Source organism: Poromitra crassiceps, assembly GCF_964638095.1.
Source record: "Poromitra crassiceps genome assembly, chromosome: 25".
In the NCBI taxonomy this organism is placed as follows: domain Eukaryota; kingdom Metazoa; phylum Chordata; class Actinopteri; order Beryciformes; family Melamphaidae; genus Poromitra; species Poromitra crassiceps.
In genome coordinates, this window is record NC_139649.1 from 7,717,071 (window position 1) to 7,743,428 (window position 26,358).

The window sequence follows — 26,358 nt, forward strand, 5'->3', positions numbered from 1 at the left end:
GGAGGTAGAGCGGTCGTCTGGGAATCGGAGGGTTCCCGGTTCGAGGCTGGCTCCTCCCGGCAGCGTGTCAAGGTGTCGTTGAGCAAGACACCGAACCCCTAACTGCTCCCGACGAGCTGGTTGCCACCATGCATGGCTTCCGTCGCCGTCGGTGTATGAATGCGAGTGTGAATGGGTGAATTAATGTGAGGTGTTCATATGTATTTATGATAAATCCACTCCATTTACCATGAGAAGAAGCAACCCTGACATCAATTGCTTCCACTTAGAACTATTACGTTGCAATATGATTGAATTAGATTTCACCACATGTTGTCATTGAAAGTGCCTTATACTAAGCTATTGTGAATAAAAGGTTGATGATAAAATCTTGGTCATGTAGCCTAAGCTATTTGTTGCTACATATCAATACAGGCATGAACCCACTGAACCCCTTGACACAAACATATACACACACACAAGCACAGAAACACACATTTGTAACACACATATTTGTAAGGTCATGAGCAGGGTTTGAAATGAACAACTGCCAAGAGCCAAATCCGAGTAAAAGTGTTTTGTTGGTTTTTAATTCCTTTGTTATATACTTTGTTATGAATTTGGTCTTCTTCTGTTTTCAAACTTTGTCCCTGCTGACCACCGTACACTCTCACTCCACAGACAGGTAGTCTGAATATGCACATAGCATCCCCAAACCAAACAAGAAACAACACAAATACAGACCAATCCTGTTCGATTTTATTTTCTATGTCTTTTCCTTAATTGAAAAGAAATGAACAGAAAAGAAAAATAACCGTGAGAAACTATACACAAACAAACCCCCCCTACAAATGGCAAAAGTGATCATCGCACGTGATGTCATCAGTGATGACGCCATCAGTGATACAGGATTGAACAAACCAGCCCTTTAAAAGTCCGGCAGGACCTGCAAGACAATAGTCTCTTCAGACGCAAATGCTCCCGTCTACCGGTCTGTACTTCCTGGAGGGGAAAAGTCGGTCAAAACTGATGTTTAGGCGGGACATCTGCTCATTTCTCCAATCACCTGCCTTGGTTTTGTTTGTTTGTGTTGTCATTGGTCATGACCATCAAACTTCCTTCCAGTATGCAGTGTGTTTTTGTTTCTTTGTTTGATTTTGTCCTTCCTCTGGCCAAATTGTAATGGGCGCCGGGCAGAAGTACAGACTGTCTCAGGAGCATTGGAAGATTGTGGAAGAGATAGACGGGCTTGAGAGACTATACCATAACAATGGATTCCCCGTAAATGCCTCGCTGTGTCTTTTCCAGAGAGAAACAAACAGACAAGGCTGAGAGGACTTAGGACTAGCACCAAGCCACAACATCACCTTCACTGCTGATTCAAACCAAAAACATCCTTTTCTTTGACCTTTTTACACTTGAAAGTCTAAGCGACTTCAACTGAATGCTGTTTTCAACTTCATAAGTGACATATCTCCACTATATCCCTTCACTTTCTGTACATACACAGTGTTTAGTTTAGCAAAATCCTTCTTTTGTTGACACTTGTTGGCTTCTATTCTACTGGCATTTTCTAGTGGTAAAAACAAAGAAATGTAGTCATGCTCCCCCTTTATACACACCCCCACCCAGTCAATTTACATACAAAGGCTATGTTTAAACAACCTCCCCCTTCCACACACACACACACACACACACACACACACACACACACACACACACACCCTTGGCCCCTCCTCTCCCACTAATATGCCCTCCCTCTCTCCCCTAATCCCTCCTCCCTGCCTTCCTCTCCCCGTTGCCTAGGTAACTATTATGGGACGCCCAAGCCGCCGGAGCAGCCCCTCGGTGGGAAAGTGATTAGCGGTAGCGGTAGCGGCGGTGATGCCCCACTGCCAGACGGGCTCAGCGGTAGCCTGCCGGGCTCGCAGCACTCCACGCCCCGACGCTCCAAGTCCTACAATGACATGCACAATGCTGGGATAGGGCCCGGAGAGCCACCGCAGCAGGAGGACGACGACGACCTCCCGGACATGAACAGTAGCTTTACAGGTGAGGATGTTTAGTCACAGACATGAACAGTAGCTTTACAGGTGAGGATGTTCAGTCACAGACATGAACAGTAGCTTTACAGGTGAGGATGCTCACAGACATGAACAGTAGCTTTACAGGTGAGGATGTTCAGTCACAGACATGAACAGTAGCTGTACAGGTGAGGATGTTCAGTCACTGACATGAACAGTAGCTTTACAGGTGAGGACGCTCACAGACATGAACAGTAGCTTTACAGGTGAGGATGTTCAGTCACAGACATGAACAGTAGCTTTACAGGTGAGGATGTTCAGTCACTGACATGAACAGTAGCTTTACAGGTGAGGACGCTCACAGACATGAACAGTAGCTTTACAGGTGAGGATGTTCAGTCACTGACAGGAACAGTAGCTTTACAGGTGAGGATGCTCACAGACATGAACAGTAGCTTTACAGGTGAGGATGTTCAGTCACAGACATGAACAGTAGCTTTACAGGTGAGGATGTTCAGTCACAGACATGAACAGTAGCTTTACAGGTGAGGATGTTCAGTCACAGACATGAACAGTAGCTTTACAGGTGAGGATGCTCACAGACATGAACAGTAGCTTTACAGGTGAGGATGCTCACAGACATGAACAGTAGCTTTACAGGTGAGGATGCTCACAGACATGAACAGTAGCTTTACAGGTGAGGACGCTCACAGACATGAACAGTAGCTTTACAGGTGAGGATGTTCAGTCACAGACATGAACAGTAGCTTTACAGGTGAGGATGCTCACAGACATGAACAATAGCTTTACAGGTGAGAATGTTCACAGACATGAACAGTAGCTTTACAGGTGAGGATGCTCACAGACATGAACAATAGCTTTACAGGTGAGAATGTTCACAGACATGAACAGTAGCTTTACAGGTGAGGATGTTCAGTCACAGACATGAACAGTAGCTTTACAGGTGAGGATGTTCAGTCACAGACATGAACAGTAGCTTTACAGGTGAGGACGCTCACAGACATGAACAGTAGCTTTACAGGTGAGGACGCTCACAGACTTGAACAGTAGCTTTACAGGTGAGGACGCTCACAGACATGAACAGTAGCTTTACAGGTGAGGATGCTCACAGACATGAACAGTAGCTTTACAGGCGAGGATGTTCACAGACATGAACAGTAGCTTTACAGGTGAGGATGCTCACAGAGATGGACAGTAGCTTTACAGGTGAGGATGCTCACAGACATGAACAGTAGCTTTACAGGTGAGGACGCTCACAGACATGAACAGTAGCTTTACAGGTGAGGATGTTCACAGACATGAACAGTAGCTTTACAGGTGAGGATGTTCACAGACATGAACAGTAGCTTTACAGGTGAGGATGCTCACAGACATGAACAGTAGCTTTACAGGTGAGGATGCTCACAGACATGAACAGTAGCTTTACAGGTGAGGATGCTCACAGACATGAACAGTAGCTTTACAGGTGAGGATGTTCAGTCACAGACATGAACAGTAGCTTTACAGGTGAGGATGTTCGGTTGGGGCCACCTAGAGCTGCTAGGGATTGAGTGTTTTGCTCGAGGGCACTCAGGTCATCCAGTCTGTCTTAATTAACGAGACCACCGTGCTGCCCATGTTTTGCGGCGGACGGCCAGGATAAAGTCTCAAAAGCCAGGATGTCAGTTGCGAGGTAAAGCGATCCAGAAAGCTTCAAAGGTTCGACATTGTGGTCGAAAAGCGGCAAGGAATGCAGACTTTTGATTGTAAGCGGATGGGAGTTTCCCAAAACCTGAAATCCTATCGGGAAAAGAACTTCCAAATCACATCTGTGGTAAGCTGGCACTCGTCTTGTTTGCCTTTGTTTCAAACACAGAATTCCTACTTGATCCAGGTCTGCTGGCTGAGAGCAAAGAAAAGCAGGATGGTGACAGATAAAGTGGGCGGGTGGGAAAGAGAGAGAGGAGAAGGTAGAGGGAATGGGAAGAGAAAGAGGGAGTGGCTGGGGAGGGGCAGGGGGAGGGGGTGGTGGAAGAGGGTCCCATGAACGATTGAGAGAGAGAGAGAGAGAGAGAGAGAGAGAGAGAGAGAGAGAGAGACAGAGACAGACAGAAGCCAGGGAGGAATATATTTTCTAAAGAAGCCTGGAGAAAATGAGAAGGTAAGAGAAAGAGCGCAAAGAAAGTAAAGAGAAAGAGAGAGAGAGAGAGAGCTCTGCTGTGGTGAGGGGCTGTGGCTGCAGGATACAAGAGGTTCTTTGTGTGCGGTGAGTAAAGTGGTCTCCCCGCGTTTGTCCACATCCGCCCGTGCGTCTGAGAGTGAAAAATAGTGCCATCTGGCTGCAAGTGGTAGCGGAGCTTCGATGATTGAGCGTCCTTTATATTTGAAATTCCTCTTAATGATGTCAGTAGCACTCGGTAGGTCATTTGTGTTGTGAGCTGTGAGTGAGGGAGAATTTATTTGATTAATTTAACGTGAAAGAAAGCATGATTTATGTTTTGAATACAGATACAGATCACTGTCCCATTTGTTTATACATCGTTGCAGTCGGTGGCCCAAGATACTCGCGGCAGTAACCCCACTGTTGATATCAAATTCATCTAAGGTTGGCTCATTGCTGGAGTGACTAGGGTGCGACAGTAATGTTACGTTTAGTGATGATGCTGGATTGTCATATTATTTAGTGCATGCTATTTTTAATTAACTTTTTTTTTTTTTTTGCCTTTTATGTGTTAGTAGGTCAGTAGGCATTATGCTAAGTAGGTTGACTGCCCCAAAGCTATTTCTACGCTCTGGCTTTTTGTAGGTGAGACCAAAAGTTGTTTATTTACTGTGTGCGAGAGTGTGTGTGTGTGTGTGTGTGTGTGTGTGTGTGTGTGTGTGTGTGTGTGTGTGTGTGTGAGCGAACTACCCAGGGTGCCAGCCCCAGTGCGAGTGTGTGAATGAGATAACAGGAAGCTAGGTGATTGGATTGTAGAGAAGGTGGTTCTTAGGTGTGAACTGCCCATTCAGCACTCTCTCCACTGAAGTAGAGTGTCTGCCTGCATACCTAGGAAGTAGTTCAGCATGCTGGGCTATACGAATAGATATATATACTGCACAGTTGGCCTATTTTCATTGTCCAAAAACAATATGTGTGCGTAAAGCTTTGGGAAGTCCCTGGGCTGAGCCAACAGACGGCCTCCAGGGGGCGAGAGAGGAGGCGCTTTCTCCAAATGTTTGAGTTACTGTGTCAACTTGATTAAACTAGGTGGACTCGAGTGCACATAAAATAACACATAGATTCTTCAGTGATGTGGAGGAGTGTGAAAACATGTGGGAGTTAGGAAGAAAGAGAATGTAAGTCAACTGGCTAAAACCTGGGCAGGATGTTTTCCGGTGTCAATTTTAATGCACTCAGATTAGCCAGGGAGCTATAATAATAATAATAATAATAATAATAATAATAATACAATAATTACATTTATACACTTATATAGCGCTTTTCTAAATACTCAAAGTCGCTTTACAGAACACACAGAATTAAATACTTTAATTTGATACATTCATGAAAGGTGGGGACAGTAGGTAGGGTGGAGTGAGGTTAGGAAGAGAAGGCGAGGTTGAAGAGGTGGGTCTTGAGGGCCTGTTTGAAGGATGTTATGGACTTAGATTGACGGATGTGGATGGGGAGAGTGTTCCAGAGGGTGGGTGCGGCAATTGAGAAGGTCCTGATCGCCCCAGGTCCGGAGCTTGGTCCTGGGGATCGTCAAGCAGTTGGTGTCTCCGGACCTATTGAAACGGTGCAAACGACCACATTAGCAAATCTGAGAATGCATAAAAAGGGAAGGTCTCAGATTTTTTTTTAGAGGCCTATATATATTTGATCACCGATCAAAAACTCCCCTTATGCGACATTCCAAATATATTCACCCTGTTTGTTTTTGTTGTTGAGAAAGTGGCCGCAGCCTCCTGTTAGCGTTCGTTTGTATCGCTAACTAACGCTAAGCTTTTGTTCTGTCCCGTAGGAGACTCTAGTGAACTAGACGAGATTCACCACACGGTGCGTCCCTTCGCCCCCCGCCAGAGCGCCCCGTCCTACACCGGGACGACCCCCTCACCACCGGCCACCACGGAGAGCACACAGCCGTCACACCCTAACCTCAGCCATCCTCCCCCAGAGGACCCCCTGGGACCTCTGCCGGACAGCTGGGAGATGGCCTACACCGAGAACGGAGAGGTCTACTTTATAGAGTACGTATCCCCAGACACTATTATATTACAAATGTAAAGATACAAATGGGAGTGCTGCGTTGGGTCAAGACATCAATATAGGTTAGCAGAGTAAAAATCAGGTGCTCTTCCAGGATGGGGCATATATTGATACAAGATAGAAAAGAGAGGTAGCTGTCCAATGTGGTTGCAGGAAAATCCCCAGGTGTTGGAGGCAGCCAGGCATTTTGCTGCCTGTTTTTTATCTTGTATTATTATATTACATTTGAACCGCCAGGCCTCACTACAGTTTGAAAAGATGCCAGGTGAAGAGATAATCTCTCCGTCTTATTTCCACATCTGTCCAATTCCACATTTTCGTTAAAATAATTCAAGCTAGAGCCTGTTGTAATGTATAGTGGTTGGTATTTCCCTCCTACAGTTCAACAACAGAGCGTCGTGTGACAGAGCGACCTTGTGTCGATAATGTTAATGCGTCATTCACACATACGGTTGATACGGATCTTTACTAGTAACGTTTCAACTTTTGGCCGAACTGATTTATCGGCATTTCGACACCGGCTCCTTTTCACGCACGCAACCTTGTTCCGTTAAATGTAACAGAACAGAACAGGCTGCGTGTGTCAAAGGAGATCTATCGTCCTGCCACCATCTGAGCAAAGTAGTCCCATCCAGTGAAGATGCGTTATGCTCCGAAAAGAGATATTTTCAAAAGGAAGATGTGCAGGAACCCTAGACACACTAGAGCTTCATAAATCAAGCAGGTAAATTGACCTTGAAGAGCATCTTAACATGCACGCAGCTGTTGTTATTGTTGTGTTACAAAAAATACACTCGTCAAATTGCAGATATTGAATAGAATAATATGTGATTACTTGCTTGATTATGAAATATTTATATCTCTGAAATTCTAGGAGAAAATGCAGTGGATTGCATTACAATACAGATATCCGATTCACGCAGGGTATCGATAATTTGTGATGGATTGCATTTTGAAAATAACTTTGCCAAACTGTATACCGGTACATATCATCTTACTGCATTATACCTATTCGCCTATAGGGCCTGTAGATTCAAAAATACTGAGTGTGATAAGGAGTCGAGGCTGTCATGACTGATTTATCACAGAAAAAGCCTCAATCTTGGTATTTGGGCTGTTGACATACTGGCAGAACAGTTAAAAGCTATGGGAGAAAACGCATGTTTCCAACAAGTCCTACTCGAGCGGGTTCTCTACAGTTCATTATTTGGTGAAACAGCAAACCGTTATCAAGGTGCTGCAAGTGATTTTCAGTGCCGTTTGACTTTCATCACCTCGACAAAATATTGCTACACGCACTTGTTGGCTGCAACGAACGCCTCCCAGGTGATGATAAACCAGCAAGACATAATCCGTTACTTGGCAGGTATGAAGCTGAGTCTAGCGGGGAAGAGATATGAGGATATGTGATATGTCCCCTCCCCTCCCCCTCCCCTCCCTTCCCCGCCAGTGATGATATGAATGTCCTGTTTCCTGTGTTTCTTCTGCTTAGCCACAACACAAAGACCACCTCCTGGATAGACCCTCGGTGCCTGGACAAGCCTCAGAAACCCCTGGAAGAATGTGAAGATGATGGTATGTGTGTACTGTGTGTGTAATGTGTGTGTGTGTGTGTGTGTGTGTGTGTACGTACTGTGTATGTGTGTGTCATGCAGATGAGCGTTTGTTACTTGCAGTGTGCTTTCTTTTTACGCAACAGCATCTTTTTTTATCACCACATATTCTACAGTGCTGTTTTGATGAGAAAGATGCAAGCGGCGGTTCCCCCACTAGCCCACAGGTGTCAGTGTTGGGTCATAGGAAACGGCGAGGCGTAGCATGGCGCTACCCTGGCCTTGTGTGGCACTGCTCTGCTGTGCTGTTTTGTTACGCTGTTTATCCCTGCAGCTCAGAGGAATTGACTGCATTATTCGCATCATCTCGCTCAAATATGTAATATCCCCCCTTGTCCCCTACCACACAGGGGCATCTTGCCTGCTCGCACACACACACACACACACACAGGCGCGCACACACACACACACACACACACACACACACAGGCGCGCATACAGTCGTTCCACGAACAGATGTGATCACTAATTGCCCTCTAGTAAGATGCTGCAATAATACTGGCAAAATTAAAAATGATAAATGGTTTCAGTGTTTCCATTATTCACAATTGAGTAGAATTAAAGCAAACTCCAGTGGTTTATTAGCACCATGTGTGCCTTCAACCTGCCACAGAGAGCCGTTCATTTTGGGGAAATATACACTACCTATTGATTTTGTAAACATAGATTGTTACTCTGAGGCTTTTGGCCAATATTGCCACCCAGTGGCCAGGAGCAGTTATTACATTTCATAAATTTCACTATTGTGCATCTAATACTGTACTCTCTCTCGCTTTCTCTCTCTCTCTCTCAGATTCAAATTCAAATTTGCTTTATTGGCATGAATTTCACAACAACACTGTTGCCAAAGTATCAATCAATGAAACAAAATTAGTATATTACACATCAATACACATTAATATACATTAATTGATACAACTCTCTCTCTCTTTCTCTCTGCCTCTCTCTCTCTCTCTCTCTCTCCCTCCCTCATCATCCCATGGTGCTGTGCTGTCCTCCTGGCCGAGTAGAAGGGGTGCATACAGAGGAGCTGGACAATGACCTAGGTAGGCACCTGTCTCATATACACACACATCACGCACTCCATCTGTCAACCCCACATCCCCCTCTCCATCCCACCTTGGCTTAGCACAGGGCTTTTCAAAGTGTGGGACATCTTTATCCACTCTGAAGGACTTTGAATCGTTTTTACACATCTTTTTATTAGAACCAGCGGGATAACCGTCCCGTGCAGTGTATCGAGTGCAATGTCCTCTGCACGTTCAACTCGTATGGACTGTGTGCTGCAGGCTGGCTAGCACGGACAGACAGTTCCCCAGCCCTTTAAATGTCATAAAATTAATCGGAAATAGCTCCTCAACAGATCCAAAAACATGAGCATATATGTGATGTACGTTCAAAAGAACTGCCGCGATCGGATTTGTGAAACACCTCACCTCACTCGCCTCAACAGGCAGCCAGACTGCGGGAGCTCCGCCCCCGGCTGATTTGTGCGGTGGAGCTCCGCCCCGGCTGATTCATGCGGTGGAGGCTGCGTAGACATTGTGCAGCATGGCCAAGTTCCGCATTTACGTTTCTCCGATTTGTCCCACTCACGCTGCCCGTGCCTCCCCCCAAGTTGTCTCACGTCCCCCAGCGGAGGCGCACCCCACACTTTTAAAACCGCTGGCTTAGCACATAATATTAGTCACATGGACACCAAAGACACATAGAAGTCACTTCATATAATTTTGCTAAAGAATCTGAATCAGAATAACTTTTATTGCCACAGTAGGTAATCAAGTATGTAAAGTGTAAATCAAGTAAGTAAAGTGTAAAGGTAACACTATGCAGTATGTAGCGTTATGTGCTGTTGAATATTTTGGGTTTGTGTAGTAAGTATCATGTCTGAATAGCAATTGTTTAAGATTCAAGATTCACTTGAATAGTAATCAGATTACAAAGGAGGAATTTGTCTTAGTGCAAGTATGCAGTTATGTCGGTCACATCAATAGTGGAAGACAGAGCTATATAGAAAACAGTCACAAAACACACAAATTAAAGTGCAGTCCTTGAACGTGACATATGATGGGGGGATCAAGTCAGTGGGGGGCAGAAAGTGAAATGGGTAAGTGAAGATAAGAGTCTCTAAATGTGTAATATCTACAGAATCACAGACACACACGTTGCCCGCTGCCTGCAACAACACTGCCACCAGTAGCCCATCATCATTAATAAGAGATGAATATGATGATTTCCTAATCATCTAGTAATGAGACGGTATCAGAGAGCTGACCTTCATCCAGCCAACCCTCGCTATATATGTGGCTGTGATAAATCCCCCCAGCACTCATGTGATTGACTTAACAGTTGCACACAGTGAAGCGGCCTTGAACGACCCCCAAACGCTTTCCTCACTCACACAGCCAGCGGCGACGCTTTTTGCCTATACGCCCACGTACGTACGGCCAAAAAAGCAAGACACACAAAAATACACCCACGTGCCAGCAGGCCAGCGTCTTGTCCAATAGGAGACGAGGGTTTTGATGTGAGACAGATTGTTATAATGATGATTGAATGGCTGTCTGTCTGGCTCAGACAGACACTCGTCCTGTTCCCCACTCCCATCAGCACAGTCTAACTAGCCCATCAGACACAGCGTGTGGACGCTCATGCCGGGATAAATGGCGTCTAGAGACCGCGGCCTGTGCTTTCATGCCCCGGTAATGAATGATGTCATAGATGACATTAGAGGCGGAGGTATGTGATTAATTGTTGTGCTGGGCTCCAGCTGGGCCTGATGATGATGAACATGATGCATGTTTTGAGTGGAGTTACAACATGAAATACACATGGCAGCTATACTGCTATCATTACTATACAATAAGTACATTGACTTTGAGTGTATATCTCTCAATGGTGGCTTCCAACAGATCATTGCTTCTTGATGAGTGATCTCCAAAGCTCATCGACATATATATTTTCTCTTATGGTTCATATTTGTTAGGCACTTCAGCTTTAGTATGTAGCACACAATAGAGAGCCAAAGTGGAACGTCACTTCCTGCTTCAGCACTGTACCAGAGATTTTCATCCGCCATCTATTTTCCCATAGACATTTTGTAAAATGCTTATAAAGAGTTTTACTGGTTCAAACCAAATGGTACAGATATATTTAGAAACAGGAGAGTTCGCAGAACATTTCACTCGGATCAAAACGTTAAAAAAAAATGCATGGTTTGAAGAAAATATTTTTTTATGTTTTTTTTTTAAGTTTTGGTCCGAGTGAAATGTTCTATGGTCTCTCCCGATTATAGCGTTAGCTGAACCGTTTGGTTTGACCAAGTAAAACTCTTTTTATAAGCATTTTACGAAATGTCTATGGGAAAATAAATGGCGGATGAAAATCTCTGGTACAGTGCTGAAGCAGGAAGTGACGTTCACTTTGCCTCTCTATAGAAGAGGGTGACAAGAAAGATGGTTTAGAGAACTGACACAACATGCGACAAAGGAGATGGTCATTTTTAAAGTCATGTTTTAAGCCAATGCTGACTGCTACCTAGTCTGTCTTCCATAATCTTGGAATACTCCAGAGACAGTCTGTACTTTGGCCTGTTAAAATTTGGCCGAAGGAAGTTGTCACCTTCCAGTGGCGGACTGCATAATCGGGCACGTCGGGCAAATGCCCGGTGGCCTGGCCTGGCCTGGCCTGCCAAAAAAAAATATATATATATATTTTTTTGCAGGCCAGGCCAGGCCACTCACTGAACAGCAGGCCAGGCGCCGCCTACTGGTTTACTAGTGGTTTTATTACTTTATTCAGGTTTAAAGTGGGTGCATCTCATTGTAAAATTGGACTTGGTCCAAATTGGGCTTCAAACGGCCCAAATTGGGCTTCAAATGGCCCAAATCGGGCTTCAAACAGCCCAAATCTGGCTTTAAACGACCCAAATCTGGCTTCAAACGGCCCAAATTGGGCTTCAAACGGCCCAAATTGAGCTTCAAACGCCCCAAATTTTTCGACGCCGCCCTTCGGACGCCGGCACGCGCGTCGGCCCGTATCGGCCTGGCCTGCTTGGTATCTAATGCCCGGCCTGAATTATGATCCCAGTCCGCCCCTGTCACCTTCCAAAGGAAAAAAAAAAACGCTTCAGACCGGGAGGAAGTTTGACGGTATTCGACCAATCACGACACGTAAAAAAAAACGATGCAGTTGATTGGAGAATTTAGCATCCCGCATTGAGCGGATGTCCCGCCTTATTTCCCTTTTGACCAACTTCCTCCTCTATGAAGTACAGGCGGCGGAAGCCTTTGCAAATTGCGGGAGCCAACGCGATTGTTTTAAGAGACTAACCGCCGCCTCTCCAGTGATAAGAAATCGTTGCACTCTGTGACGGCTAAAACCATGATTTAATGGGCTTCAGTCTTGTTAGCAGCTCCTGGACCTGTGTTTAGCATCTTAAACAGCTGCCATGTCATAAACACAGAATTAGATGCATCCACTGTTCAAATGACAGCCCCCTATTGGGTGAACACGATCAATAACTTATCGATCAGCACAATCCAATACAGGTGGACCAAAAAAAAAGGGCCAATTACCTCAGCGGCTCTCTGAGGAAGAAGAAACTCAAACATTTCACACACATCCTCCATGTTAGAAGCACAGCACACGCAGAGATCAAGTGGGCCGTCAGTAGGCCGGGCGAGCTGAGGAAAAAGCCAATACAGCGCTACAGCAAGAGAATGAGATGCAAACGGTTAAACAGGCACTTTGTCACCCGTGACTCCCGCTCAGGTTCACAGTATGGGTGTGGGGGAGGGCGTGGGGGAGGAGGGTGGGGGAGGAGGGTGGGATGGAGGTGCAGAGAGACGGGGTGAATGGAAAACAGCTTTTGATGAGTGCCCAGATTCCGCTCGCTCTTTCTCTGTCCGGGCTTTCCGCTCACAGAAAGGTACATTGTCGAGATGTCCCTCTCTCTCTCTCTCTCTCTCTCTCTCTCTCTCTCTCTCTCTCTCTCTCTCTCTCTCTCTCTCCTCTCTCTCTCTCTCTCTCTCTCTCTCCCCCCTCTCTCTCTCCCTCTCTCTCTCTCTCTCTCTCTCTCTCTCTCTCTCTCTCTCTCTCTCCCTCTCTCTCTCGTTCTCTCGTTCTCCTTCGCGAGCGGAACCAGTGCAGTGTGAAATCAAGTGGGTGATTAGAATTTTGCGCGAGGCGAGGCGGGACTGCATTCCATTTAATGTTCCAGTTCACAACATGTGAATGGTAATAAATGCACCACGCCTGTTTGGTGGTGGGTGCGCACACTGTGCAGCAACGCTAATGCTAGGAGCCCTGCAGCCCCTTTCAAGACCATTAATATGCTCTTTATATTCGCTGCATTTAGCAGCATTTAGCATTTAGCAGGTGTAGAAAATATGACATACGGTATATTGCTTACATTTACTACACAACTATCAAACCTTCTGGTGACCCTGATCGCAGATTCACATTTGCATTTCCTCTAAATTATTCCTGCTTAAGTTAAAATCCACGGCTAACGTTTTCTGCCAAGGCCTTACGGCAAAAAGCCGTAGGCTCTACTGGCGTGCAGCATATATACACACTTGAGGTTTAACAACTCCCTTCTGCTCTTTATTGCTTTTTATTGACTCCGCTCCAGCCATGGCCTCTCTCCACCAGAAGAAAGCTTTGGGAGGCTCTCCAAGGTTGATGATTGTAATTAGCATCTACTGGCATACAGGGCGAGGCGTAATCGGCTGCGGGTAAAGATATGCAAAACTGACGCCTCACGGGACAGGATTATTATTGGACAATCTGTGCTTGTAGCCAATTAGAAGCCTCTGAGGTTCTCTGCATGGAGGCCAGGCAGTAATCAATGGCGCTGTACTGTAATCAGACTATAGACATTTGGTTTCAGTGGAGTTTTTCTGTGCATGTGTGTTTTTTTTCTTTCTGTGTATGTGTTTGTAGATGCATACATGCGTGTCTGTGTTGCTGTGAGTAAACGATTGCTTTCAAGGCCACAAGGGTTTTTTCAGTCACATCAAGGCATGATCTTAGCGTGTGTCGTAGAGCTGGCTCAGGTGAAAGTCAAGTTCACAAAATGTTCATGCAAAAACTGAGCCCCAGAACATGGCCAGGTACCACTCAGTGCCATTGTGTTCAGCCAAGCAGAGATGGTTATCTTTTCAGTCATTTGACCGTCGAAATAACTTTCATCCGGAGTGGGACTCCGGATCCCCACTGTGTTTCCCTCCCTTTACAACCAAGTGTGTGTGTGTTGTTTTCCAATTCTGGATCCAAAGCCTGGATGATGTCCCCTTCTCTGCTTCCATCGCTCCCTCCCTCCTTATCTCTTCTCCTGTCCCCTTTGTCACATCTTCTTCCCCCCATTTCCTCCTCCCATCCCCCTGTCCATCCATCTAAGCACCCATCTCTGCCTGGGGGGGTCTTGCTCTGCTCTCATCTGATGTGTGGAAATGTCACCAGTGTGAGGGGGGTGGGGGGGGGGGGGGGCAGACAGCTTGTGAAGCCATTGAGTCACTCTGGCCCTGGAGACTGACTGACAGGCAGACACAATGGGAGGGAAAAGGTCTCTAGTCTCCACTGACCTCACCTCCTATGGCTCAAATATCGCCTCCAGCAACTTCACAGTGTCTCCCTCTCTCCCTCCCCTCCCTCCCTCCCTCTCTCTCTCTCTCTCTCCCCCTCCCTCCCTCTCTCTCTCTCTCCCCCTCCCTCCCTCTCTGTCTCTCTCTCTCTCCCTCCCTCTCTCTCTCTCTCCCTCCCTCCCTCTCTCTCTCTCTCTCTCCCTCCCTCTCTCTCTCTCTCTCCCGTTTTAGAACTGCCGACAGGATGGGAGAAAATAGACGATCCGGTGTATGGGGTCTACTATGTTGAGTAAGTGACATAAGCACACACAGACACACACCTAGGACTAGGAGCACGCGTACGCAAGTGCACAGTAAGGTTGACTTCTTGCCTACAGGTAGGTAGGAATACTCACTAACACATTTTCACTCGAGCCCATGCAACTCTGATGACCTTCATGTAAATAGGTGCAGCTTTAACGCATGTGCAGTTCTCTACTGTAAGGCGTCGCCAAAGCAGCGCAACGCAGCCGGCTTTCGCTGCAGCTATCTTTGGTCTGTTCTATAGCGTTTTGGAAGAATGTAGGCCATTTTGTTTGTCTGTGTTTGTTATTTGGAAACACATGCTGTGTGTGTGTGTGTGTGTGTGTGTGTGCGCGTGTGTGCGCGTGTGCATGCATGCGCCGCACGTGCCTCTCATGTTGTGCGTGCCCCTGGGGCTTCAGTATTATATGAATATGTTTCATGTTTTTTTTTATGTTGTTCAAAGCAGCACCTCGGGGGGGGGGGGGGGGGGGGGTCTTTCGATTCCCCCCTATTTGTCATGGCGATTTGTTTCTCTTAATATACATTATTCACCGTTCCCCTCATATTTACTGCATCATCTGTCTGCATGCGTCCGTGCCGTTTAAAGGTGTAATTTCTCCGTGCTGTTGGGTTATTACGACGCCCCCTCCTGGGTCTGTTGGGTTATTACGACGCCCCCTCCTGGGTCTGTTGGGTTATTACGACGCCCCCTCCTGGGTCTGTTGGGTTATTACGACGCCCCCTCCTGGGTCTGTTGGTTATTACGACGCCCCCTCCTGGGTCTGTTGGGTTATTACGACGCCCCCTCCTGGGTCTGTTGGTTATTACGACGCCCCCTCCTGGGTCTGTTGGGTTATTACGACGCCCCCTCCTGGGTCTGTTGGTTATTACGACGCCCCCTCCTGGGTCTGTTGGGTTATTACGACGCCCCCTCCTGGGTCTGTTGGTTATTACGACGCCCCCTCCTGGGCCTGTTGGGTTATTACGACGCCCCTCCTGGGTCGCAACGTCAATGCAGAAGATGCTTCTTCTAGTCTCATTCTCTGAATTGCACTGCCATTCATTTGATGTAATTTGGTGGCTTGCGTGATTGTTTCTGTGCGTGTGTGTGTGTGTGTGTGTGTGTGTGTGTGTGTGTGTTTTGTGTATTTTTGTGAGTGTGTGTGTGTGTGTGTGTGTGTGTGTGTATTACACCACCTCAAAGCGTGTCCGCCTGCTGTATTAATCAAAGCTTATCGCCATGTCTTCCCCCTGCCTCCCCTCCCTCTCCTTACCCTATCTCTCTCTCTCTCCTATTACCTTATCCCTCCTCTGTCTCCTCTATCATCCCTCTCCCCCACTCTCTCCCCCTCTCTTGTTGCTTCATTTACCCGGCTCCACTCCACCCCGCTCCGCCCCATATCTTCCCTCCATGCCGTTGCTTACCTTCATATATCTTTTTCCTTTTTTTTATCTGTCAACCTTTTCCCCCCACCCTCCTATTATATCTTATTCCATACCGCGTTTTCTTTTGTCACTTTCACCCATCCCTTCTTTCTCATTCGGTTTCGTTCCTTTCTTTCTTTCTTTCTTTCTTTCTTTCTTTCTTTCTTTCTTTCTTTCTTTCTTTCTTCCTTTAACCCCTCCGGATGCCTCGCTCCATCCCTCCCTCCCCTCCCCTCCCCTCCTCCCAGTCATATCAACAGGAAGACCCAGTATGAGAATCCGGTGCTGGAGGCTAAGAGGCGCAGGCAGCTGGAGCAGCAGCAGCCTCAGCCCCAAAGCCAGCAGCAGCCACCTGAAGGTGAGCGCTACATCCGAGGTTGGTTCACAAGCCCCGCCCCACCGCCGCGGGCGCCATTTCCTTTCTTTCTACTCATGTGCGTGACTGACTCGTGTGTGTGTGTGTGTGTGTGTGTGTGTGTGTGCGCACACGTGTGATTGTGTCTTGTCTATGTACCGACTATGGCTACTACTTGCTGTTGCTGCTAACTGCTGTATGATTTGCTAAGTGACCCTCCATAAAGGCATACCTATGATTTGCGGCTGCACACCTGCAGCCTTTTTGAAGTTAATTTCAGTTTTCTGTGTCGCTGGGAAAAGACAGGTAAGTTTGCCTTCTACTTTGAATGATTTGATTGCTATCTTTCTAATATGTCTCACTTAAAAAAAGGCAGTACTGTCAGTACTACTAAGAATGATCCTATGATCTAGCATGCCCTGGAGAAGACTTTTTTAATTATTATTATTTTTAGTTTAGCTCACCCACCAAAAAAAAAAAAAAACCCAAACCCAAACAGCCAGTTACCTGAAGTTGCTCCTGTTTCCTGTCTTAACCTCCATCTATCTGCAGGACGTCCCGCAGAGAGATTAATTCTAAATGCAGGCCAGCCCACTTCGGAACTCTCCTATCGCACCCCACCTTCTGCTCGTTCAGCAGAAATGGTTTTTGAACTCCATTACCTGCTGACTTCTCTTCCTCCCCCACATCTCCAACCTCCCCCCCCCCCCCAAAAAACTCAATACCTCCGAGGACTTTTCTTCTCACTCCTGCATTGATTGCATCTCAATGTTAAGAATGTTAATGAAGGTTGTGGTCTAAGCCGTAGTGGCGTCAGGCCGCCACCAGGTGATTCATCAAAGACAGCAGCCATGCTGGAGAAATGGGGGCGCTCTATTTTCACAGGCCTCCATTGTGGTTGAAACGGGGACATGTGAAAGTGTGTTAAAGGCTGCTGGACAGGAGGAGGTGCCACCTATCCGTCCTGTGGGGGGGCGCGCACACAGTCTCACAGCCTGTCGTATATAGTGTCACATATAGTGACATATCAAAACGTGTTAAAAGCAACATGGACGATGTCATACAATCGATCCGTGGATAGTCAAGAACCTACGAGCCTCCATTGTGACTCGTGGGGATACGGTGCGAGAGGCAGACCCCATACTACTGTACCTGGAAGTGCGTCATTTTCCCAGAGACCTAGTTTCCTCCTCAACACACTCCACTGTAGCAAAGCAGCTGTGGCCCAAACACTCAGCGCAGGGAGGCCATTTTGTCGTGCCGGAGCCCTCACAGCCCTAGTTTCCTCATATTGTGGCTCGACAGGAAGTAGGGCACCTGTGCAGCAGTGTGCACCTGTCTCCAGCCCGTCTATAGAGTTTGTGTTCCCCCTCTTTGCTGTTGCAGAATGGATGGAGGACTCGGCGCTGGCAGGGGCGCCGCTGGCCAGCTACGCCGCCGCCACTCACCAGGAGACCTACAGAGAGCCTCAGACCGGACCCCCGGTGCCCAACGCCATGGGACAGAAACGTAAGTCCTCGTTTTCTCCAGTCTGAAAGCTCCTCGGAAACGTCCACGTTTTTTGAGCGCCGCCTCACCCAGAGCGACCTATTATAGCTCAAACAAAATGGAGCTCTGTCGGCGCAGGAGTTTGTTCTCCTGAGCCGGCGCCTGAGGCCGTGTTCCAGGCTTTCATGATGGAGTGTGCCCGTTGTGAGTTGACACTGTAAAGCTGCTCTCTGTAGTATACGTTTCATCATATCATCGTCATAAGTCAAATCAAATTCAACTCATTTGGAATGTAGACTTTGGTTTTTCCGAAAAGAGCGCTTGAGGCAGTGTTTGCGTTTTCATGATGGTGCACCGAATGAGTGGAAGTTTCTTTCCATAATATAGGCTCAGCTCTCAGTCTCAAGGCTTCGCTCAATTAGAGACCGAGGACCTTCTCCTAGCTTTCATTGCTAAAACTGGGTGGAAACAGTTAGAGAGTTAAAAAAAAAACTTAATTGCAGGACCAATCCAAAGTCTTCATGCAGAAGAGAAGGGGCGGTGACATTGAGAAGTTGTGTGATAAAACGGAATCAAATAATGTGGCGTTGCTCGGGACATCTTTTCCGATGTTTTAAAAAGTTCTCTCCGTGTTACAAAGTGATTTGCTCTACATGTGTCTGCAGTTTGTTGAAGGCGGGTCCTTGACAAACGGCCGTTGGTTTGTTAGCGGCCGTTCTAACAGCTGTCTCGCATTGAGAAGTCATTGTGTTTACTGCGTTCACATGTCGATTCTCATCTAACCTTACTCATAATAATATATTATTGTCCGTTTTGCTAGATTTCATATTATGATTTGCCCCAAATTAAGTAGCGCACACACACCCAGTACAGACATACCAACAGGCAGATAGAATATGATTGGCTGAAGACTGGACTGACTAACCGTGTCGTGTGTCGTCTTTCTCTGGTTGCCAGGTCCCTCTATGCCAGCAGCTAATTAGCACAGCCATGCTAGAGAATTAACGTCCTCACCCTGTCTGTCTCTCTCTCTCTCACCCTGTCTGTCTCTCTCTCCCTCACACTGTCTCTGTCTGTCTCTCTCTGTCTCTCTCTCCCTCACCCTGTCTGTCTCTCTCTCTCCCTCACGCTGTCTGTCCCTCTCTCTCTCCCTCACGCTGTCTGTCTCTCTCTCTCTTCCTCACCCTGTCTGTCTCTCTCTCTCCCTCACGCTGTCTGTCTCTCTCTCTCTCCCTCACGCTGTCTGTCTCTCTCCCTCACGCTGTCTCTGTCTTTCTCTCTCTCCCATACCGATCCGTCCCATCGTCTTCTCCCTTTTCACCTTGTCCATCTCTTTGTTTTACCCCACACGTTCACTGCCTCGCTGGCTTTTGTCTGGTTTCTCGAGGCACTCTGCTCTGTCTTTCTGTCCCCACTCACCCACCTCCCCTCCCCTCCCCGCTCCGCTCTCCCTGTCTCTACTGTCCTAGGCCTTGACATTCCTCCAGTGAAAGGCTTGATTTGAAATCTCTCTTTGTCACATTCCCTGCTTTCATGTCTCTCCTGCTCCCTGGTCTGTTCGTACATCTCTGTGATCCCTTGTGGACAAAGACACCGTCTTCTGCTAACAGTTTTGTTTCATCTCTTGTGTTCCTGAAAAATGTGATTCAAAGGCGGTGTACACACACACACACACACACACACAAAACACACAAAACACACAAACACACACACACACACACACACACACACACACACAAAACACAAACACGCACGCACACACACACACACACACACAAAACACAAACACACACACACAAACACACAAACACACAAACGCACACACCCAAACACACACACAAACACACACACACAAAACACAAACACGCACACACACACACACACACACACAAAACACAAACACACACACACAAAACACACACACACACAAAACACACACACACACAAAACACACGCACACACACATACACACACACACACACACACACAAACACACACACCTGGAAATTCCACAAACACAAGGACACGGCCCGACACCAAGGTGAATGCATTTTTCATTGAATGCATCAGCTGTAGCGCTGCCATAACGTAACGAGGACGCAGGTCACTCAGCACTATTTCCCCCCTGTCGTCCTTTCTCCTTCATGTCCCTCCTCTCTTTCCATCTCCGTCTGCATGAACTCAACGTTCACTCCATCCTTCCTCTCCGCTAACATCTTCCTCTCCGCTAACATCTTCCTCTCTGCTTGTCAGTGACACACTGCCTCGTCTTACATCATGTTATCTGGATCGTGCGTCATCTCTTAATAAACAGCAAAGTATTTTTCCGTGTGCCTCGTCCTCCTGTATTAAAAAGACTTCACCTCCCGGCCATTCTAAAGACGCTGATACTTTATTATTCCATTTGGATTCAGTGCGTCTCATATCTCTCTTGGTTTCATTCATAATGCCAGACGGTGATTCACTCCATCCTGTATTCTGTGCGTACGGCCACAGAACAGAGAAGACGAGAGGAAAGAGAGAGAAGACTGACGGATTGGGTTTAGATTGCAGACATAGAGCAGTTATCATATCTGAAGAGCAGTTATCATATCTGAAGAGCATCTTGAAATGCATTCCACTGAGCTTTCTCTGTGTTCCAAAGCCTCACCGCCAATCTAACGTGAGTGATAGAGATGACTTGTCAGCAGTTGGAGGTGACACTTTCAGGAGCGATTCACCGACACAAAACCCTCTGTCATGAAAATAGGTTTTTGACAGAAGATGAGTTTTATATCTGGTCGTAAACTAACGAGAGTGGGAGTTTGTTAAACATTGCAACGGCATTCCTCAAAGCTCTCTTGGTCCAAATGCAATCAGCAGACAACCTTTGCTTCCTCCCTCATATACAAAGGAGCATCAAAACTAGCCAGTTAGAGCATTAAGCTGCAAAAAAGGACATTAAGAAGCTTAGATTGTATACATATTTTGACTATTCTTCCTCATATACAACCAGTCTTTCAACCCATAATACCACAGACAATGACAGAAATGTCTGGATGAACCGTAGTTGCCACATGTTGCTTCTCTAGACCAGTGGTCCCCAACCACCGGGCCGCGGACCGGTACCGGGCCGCTAGCCCGGTCAACATTATTATTATTTATTTATTTTTTACAAACATTTTTTTACAAACTACAAACATAAATAAACGTCAACTTGAAACTATGTTTCAACTACCACACATATATATATATATATATATATATATTATTACTCAAATTGACAACTGGTCTGCGACTTTTTTTTCCATCTATCTACCGGTCCACGGCACAAAAAAGGTTGGGAACCCCTGCTCTGGACCATGTTCAATCTGTGCCACACCTCAAATGGAAGCAGTGCATTGTGGGTATCAGGAGCGGATGCCTGGGAGAGATGGCACCGGGGGGTGTTTGGGATGGAGATTAAACCCTGGCTGGGATGAGGATTACCCTCATTTCCTCCCACATACAACATCCCACTTAACCTAATGAATCCATTGATTATAATTGTGCCGTTTTGATTCATGTTGTGCCATCAGACCAAATCACACCCCACTGGGTGATGACTGAACTGTGGCCAGTAGTCATTACAGTGGGTTTGCTTGGCCGCACTGGTCAGATAATGCAGGTTAATTGTGTTGCTAGATGAATGATTGGTGTTTGTGTTCATGTCTTTGCTTAGTACCTTTTTCACAATAAGAGCAAGAGCATTTCCTTGAAGCCCAGATATATCAGATCACCCCACCCAGAACCGTCTTAGCAACTCGGGTGACATGCGAACAGGGCCATTGTTACATTACAGTGTGTGAGAAGAAACTTAGATGTATCCGTTTGTGTGTGTGTGTCTATGTAGGAGGGAAGCCTTTCTTCACACGGAACCCGGCTGAGCTGAAAGGGACTTTCATCAACACCAAGCTGAAGAAGAGCCGGCGAGGTTTCGGCTTCACCGTGGTGGGCGGAGACGAGCCAGACGAGTTCCTGCAGATCAAGAGCCTGGTCCTAGACGGGCCCGCTGCCCTCGATGGCAAGATGGAGACAGGTTTGGAGTTTTATTACACACCCAACTGTATTTATAAAGAGTTTTTAATTCTTCATTTATTGCTATTGCTTAGTTTGATTTGTGGAGTGCTGCTGGAATTGATTCTGACAATGGGTCTACTACAGTAACTCAGTTCAACAGAAGAACACTTTACATGACAAAATCAAGCTATCCCCACCTTCTCTTCCACCTCTCAAGGTGATGTGATCGTGAGCGTCAACGACACAGTCGTGCTCGGCTACACCCACGCCCAGGTGGTGAAGATCTTCCAGTCGATCCAAATTGGCTCCATGGTCAACCTGGAGCTGTGCCGTGGCTACCCACTGCCCTTCGACCCCGACGACCCCAACACCAGCCTAGTGACCTCGGTGGCCATTCTCGACAACAAAGAGCCCATCATCGTCAACGGCCAGGACGCCTCCCACCACAGCTACGACTCGCCGTCCAGCCACGGCAGCCAGAACAACAACAACGGCTCGGGGCCGCCGATCAACGGCCTCCCCCGGGCCCACAGCCCCTCGGCCGAGGGGGCCTCCGACACCTCCTCCCAGCACGGCTACCCCAGCGAACGCGACGTGGCCAGCCTGGCCTCGTCCATCGCCACCCAGCCGGAGCTCATCACTGTGCACATGGAGAAAGGAGACAAGGGCTTCGGGTTCACCATCGCCGACAGTCCCGGAGGCGGGGGTCAGCGAGTGAAGCAGATCGTGGACTACCCGCGCTGCCGCGGCCTCAAGGAGGGCGACATCATCGTGGAGGTGAACAAGAGGAACGTCCAGAGCATGTCTCACAACCAGGTGGTGGACCTGCTCAGCAAGTGTCCCAAAGGCAGCGAGGTCACCATGCTGGTGCAGAGAGGTGAGTGGACGCTCATTATGTGTATGCTGTGTGTGGTTTGTGATGTACCTGAAGACGAGTGCAGACGCAGGTGAGGAAGATGGAAGTTACAGCCTGGTAAACCATACTGATCACATGACCTCACAGGTAAACCATGCTGATCACGTGACCTCTCACATGCTGTTTCGTTCTGCGGCTCAGTCTGGCCTCCAGCGATTTCAGTGGGTGGGACCACTGCCTTGACAGACAGCTGCTTCAGCCAATCAGCGTCACCAAATCCACTCGGAAGAATGGGCGAAAACGTCTTTTCCACTGAGAAACTCGTGTTCTTGTTTTATTGTTGTTATTGAGTCTATTTCTGCGATAACTACACTTACGGCTGTGTTTACTTTACTAACGTTAAAGTTACCTCTCGTTGCTTCGGGAGCTGCCATAGGGTTTTGCCAGCGGCGTCCCTGATTGGCCAGTTACGTTGTCAACTACAGTATGAGGCAGGCCCCTGATTGGTCCGTGCACTTTGTAATAATCTCTGGAAATCACTGTGGGCGGGCTGAGGCCCGGCAGAACCAACAGAATGTGAGTCCACGTGATCAGTATGGTTTGACCAGGCTAGATGGTCATTCATGATTTATCTGTGCAAATGTTAAAAGAACTACAAAGCAAGCCAAGCCGTTGTCTTCAAGCTGTTTGATGCTCCCGAGAAAAGCAGATCGATTGCTCGTGCTCATAGAATGCGGCTTGTTTATTGACTTTATATTTATGACGAAGTGAAAATAGGTTGCACAGAAAGCAAAACAGAAGGATAATGACGGGAGGGAAATCACAAAGAGAGTTGAAATGACATTTGAAGAAGTGGCTGAAAGTGAACTAGCAGAGAGAGGGAGTGAGGGGAGTTGTTGTGAGAATGTTAAGACACATCATGACAGCCGGCTTGAAGAGGAAAGGAGTTGGAGAGAAGAACATGGTAAAATGGGAGAAAGGGGGACAATATAAAGAATAAGTGAGAAACTAGAAGAGACCAGAGAGAGAAACTCAGGTGGGGTTGTTGTTCCAGGTGAGGTCCAAGTCTGCTCAATATTGTTGCGAGTCTGTCTCTGTCTGTGTGTCTGTCTGTCTGTCTGTCTGCCTGTCTGTCTGTCTCTGTCTGTCTGTCTCTGTCTGTCTGTCTGTCTCTGTCTGTCTGTCTGTCTGTCTCTCTCTCTCACTTTCTATTTTGCTCTATCTCTCTTTGTGTCTACTGTGTTTGCTGGTTGTGAATATCTAGTTTATGGACAAAGTGTATTGTGAGTCAAAGGCTGTGTGATTTAAACATGCCACTACCACCAATGTGTGTAGGCCCACCTTTTATCAACACATCGGGGGTATTTGGCTGTGGTGTGTGAGCTGATGTATGTGTTGTTAACATACGTCTACCTTATCGGGGGGTTTGTAAGGCGATTGTGCGCACGCTGTACCTGTGAATGCCGCCATTGACAAGGTGACAACCTGCTTTTTGTCAAGCTTGTGATTGAAAATCACCATCGCACAAAAGCACTAAAGGGAAAGACGGCCAGCGCACGGAGGATACAACTGGAATGATTGAATCCTCCAATCCTCCCAAGACTGAGCCTCAAAGAGCTGTGAAGCTCTGAACGCACTGCGTGATACAAGTAATTGGACCATTTCCTCCGTCAGAACGGCCATAGCTTGCCTTGTGGCTTATTAATTCAAGGAACTGAAAGGTGTGTGTGTGTGCGCGTGTGCGTGTGCGTGTGTGTGTGTGTGCGTGTGCGAGTGAGAGAGAGATTGTGTGCCTGCATATTATTATCTCCTCTGTGTGGTTAAGTGCTCAGAACAGAACTGGCAAGGGAAATTGTTCAGATGGCCAAGTTGTAGCCTCGTCTCCCTTTAGTCTCTCCTCTCTCTCTTTTTCGCTACACAGATTAGTGTCTCTCTATCACTATCTCAGTCTCTCTCTCCTACCTGTCCTCTGTGGGTGTCTCTGACTCACTTCACACACACACACTTCAAACACACACCAATCTCACAGTGGGCATAGTGCAAGATGTACACAAGCCCCTAAAGTGCTACAAGCCCATAATGCCCTACGTCTTAATGGATTGTCAATAAAACAGAAGGCAGGGCTTTTGTTGACTGGCTTTGATAGCCAAACACAGACTTATGACCAAAAGGAGTGGGACTGAGGTCAAATAGCCAGGTATGGCTTCTGATGATCATGTATATTATTGACTGTATGGTAATTGACTTGGTACAACAGTATTGGTAAAAGCATGTTATGGTTTTCTTTACCATACTGTACTTAGGTAGGTCAGTAAGCGGAGCCAAACAGGAAATGAATATGAAAGCCGGTTAAACACACTTTTCCCTGGTTGACAACTTACCTGAAGCTGGATTGTCTTTCTGTAGTAAAACCCGGCCCATCTGATTAAAACCACCGCTAAGAATGATGTCATCCAGATCTATTGGACAGTACCAGTCCAGTACAATAATGTGACATGGTGGAAGAACTTCTTAGCTGATCCATCTGGTCACATGACGTTTGATGGACTGTATTTCCCAGAATGCCTTGGCTCTGTCTTATGGCTCATTTCCACCACATTTTACCGCCCTGCACAGCTCGTCACCAGTCGGCTCTACTCGTTTCGGCCCGATGGATGTTCTGCTTCGACCGCCGTTCATCTGCCCCCGCCCACAGCTGGTCGTCATAGCGACCGCATATCTGTCCTTCGCTTATATAGCCGAAGTAGGCTATAACATAACGTTACAATTAAATCCATCCACAGAACTTTTAAACTGTTTATGAAATACTGGTGCCTCTAAATGACCTACAGTGTACATGGGCAAATGTGATAATCGGCCAGGAGAATGGATATCACTTTGTAGTTAGTCAAACTCACAGGCATGCGCTGCGCGCGGACGGGAGAGGCGCAACAGAGTGAAGCCTGTACCCCCGCGGCCTCTCACCAGGCAAGACCGCGGCTTCACCAAAGACCCGCTGCGGCCTAGCGGAGCGCTGCGCAGGAGCTTCCTGAGCAGCGGACTTTTTTCACCCTGAAAACAATTGAAACCACCGCGCCACGACTTTATTTCACCAGAGGCGAAGGCAGCAACACAAAAGACTGATGGAAATAACACAACAGAAGAGAAGGTAAGCACCACCAAACTGGTATGCAGCATTGCATTGACAGTCAGTAGGATAGACAGAGTAAACACGATTCTGCCTGACCAATCGGTCGTCAACAATGTTTTCACGTCACCGTATGGTACCGGGTTGACAGAATAGAACCCTGACGAGGCAGGTACGAAAAGTAGCACGACTCGACCCCAATACAACCCGGGCTGGGACAGTTTTTACCGGTGGAATGAGACAATTTATCGAGTCGAGCGGAGCGGGATCGCGCTACTACCTGCGGTGGAAATGGGCCATTAGCTGTATAAAGCTGTGTGTGTCAGCAT

At 47.2% G+C, this 26,358-nt stretch overlaps 1 protein-coding gene across 10 annotated transcripts in view; it reads left to right on the forward strand.

Annotated features, from left to right (window-relative positions):
• The window catches only part of magi1b (membrane associated guanylate kinase, WW and PDZ domain containing 1b), a 183,034-nt gene that overhangs the window by 111,980 nt on the left and 44,696 nt on the right, over positions 1 to 26,358 (forward strand). For 8 of the 10 annotated variants that reach the window (XM_083660739.1, XM_083660745.1, XM_083660742.1 and 5 more), the window contains exons 4-12: positions 1,786 to 2,031; positions 6,011 to 6,236; positions 7,748 to 7,830; positions 8,879 to 8,914; positions 14,687 to 14,744; positions 16,414 to 16,541; positions 17,907 to 18,029; positions 21,880 to 22,065; positions 22,264 to 22,923. In XM_083660739.1, the coding sequence (XP_083516865.1) occupies positions 1,786 to 2,031; positions 6,011 to 6,236; positions 7,748 to 7,830; positions 8,879 to 8,914; positions 14,687 to 14,744; positions 16,414 to 16,541; positions 17,907 to 18,029; positions 21,880 to 22,065; positions 22,264 to 22,923 (1,746 nt within the window). The remainder of the gene's footprint in view (positions 1 to 1,785; positions 2,032 to 6,010; positions 6,237 to 7,747; positions 7,831 to 8,878; positions 8,915 to 14,686; positions 14,745 to 16,413; positions 16,542 to 17,906; positions 18,030 to 21,879; positions 22,066 to 22,263; positions 22,924 to 26,358) is intronic. The other 2 variants (XM_083660743.1, XM_083660748.1) reach the window with 1 other exon arrangement.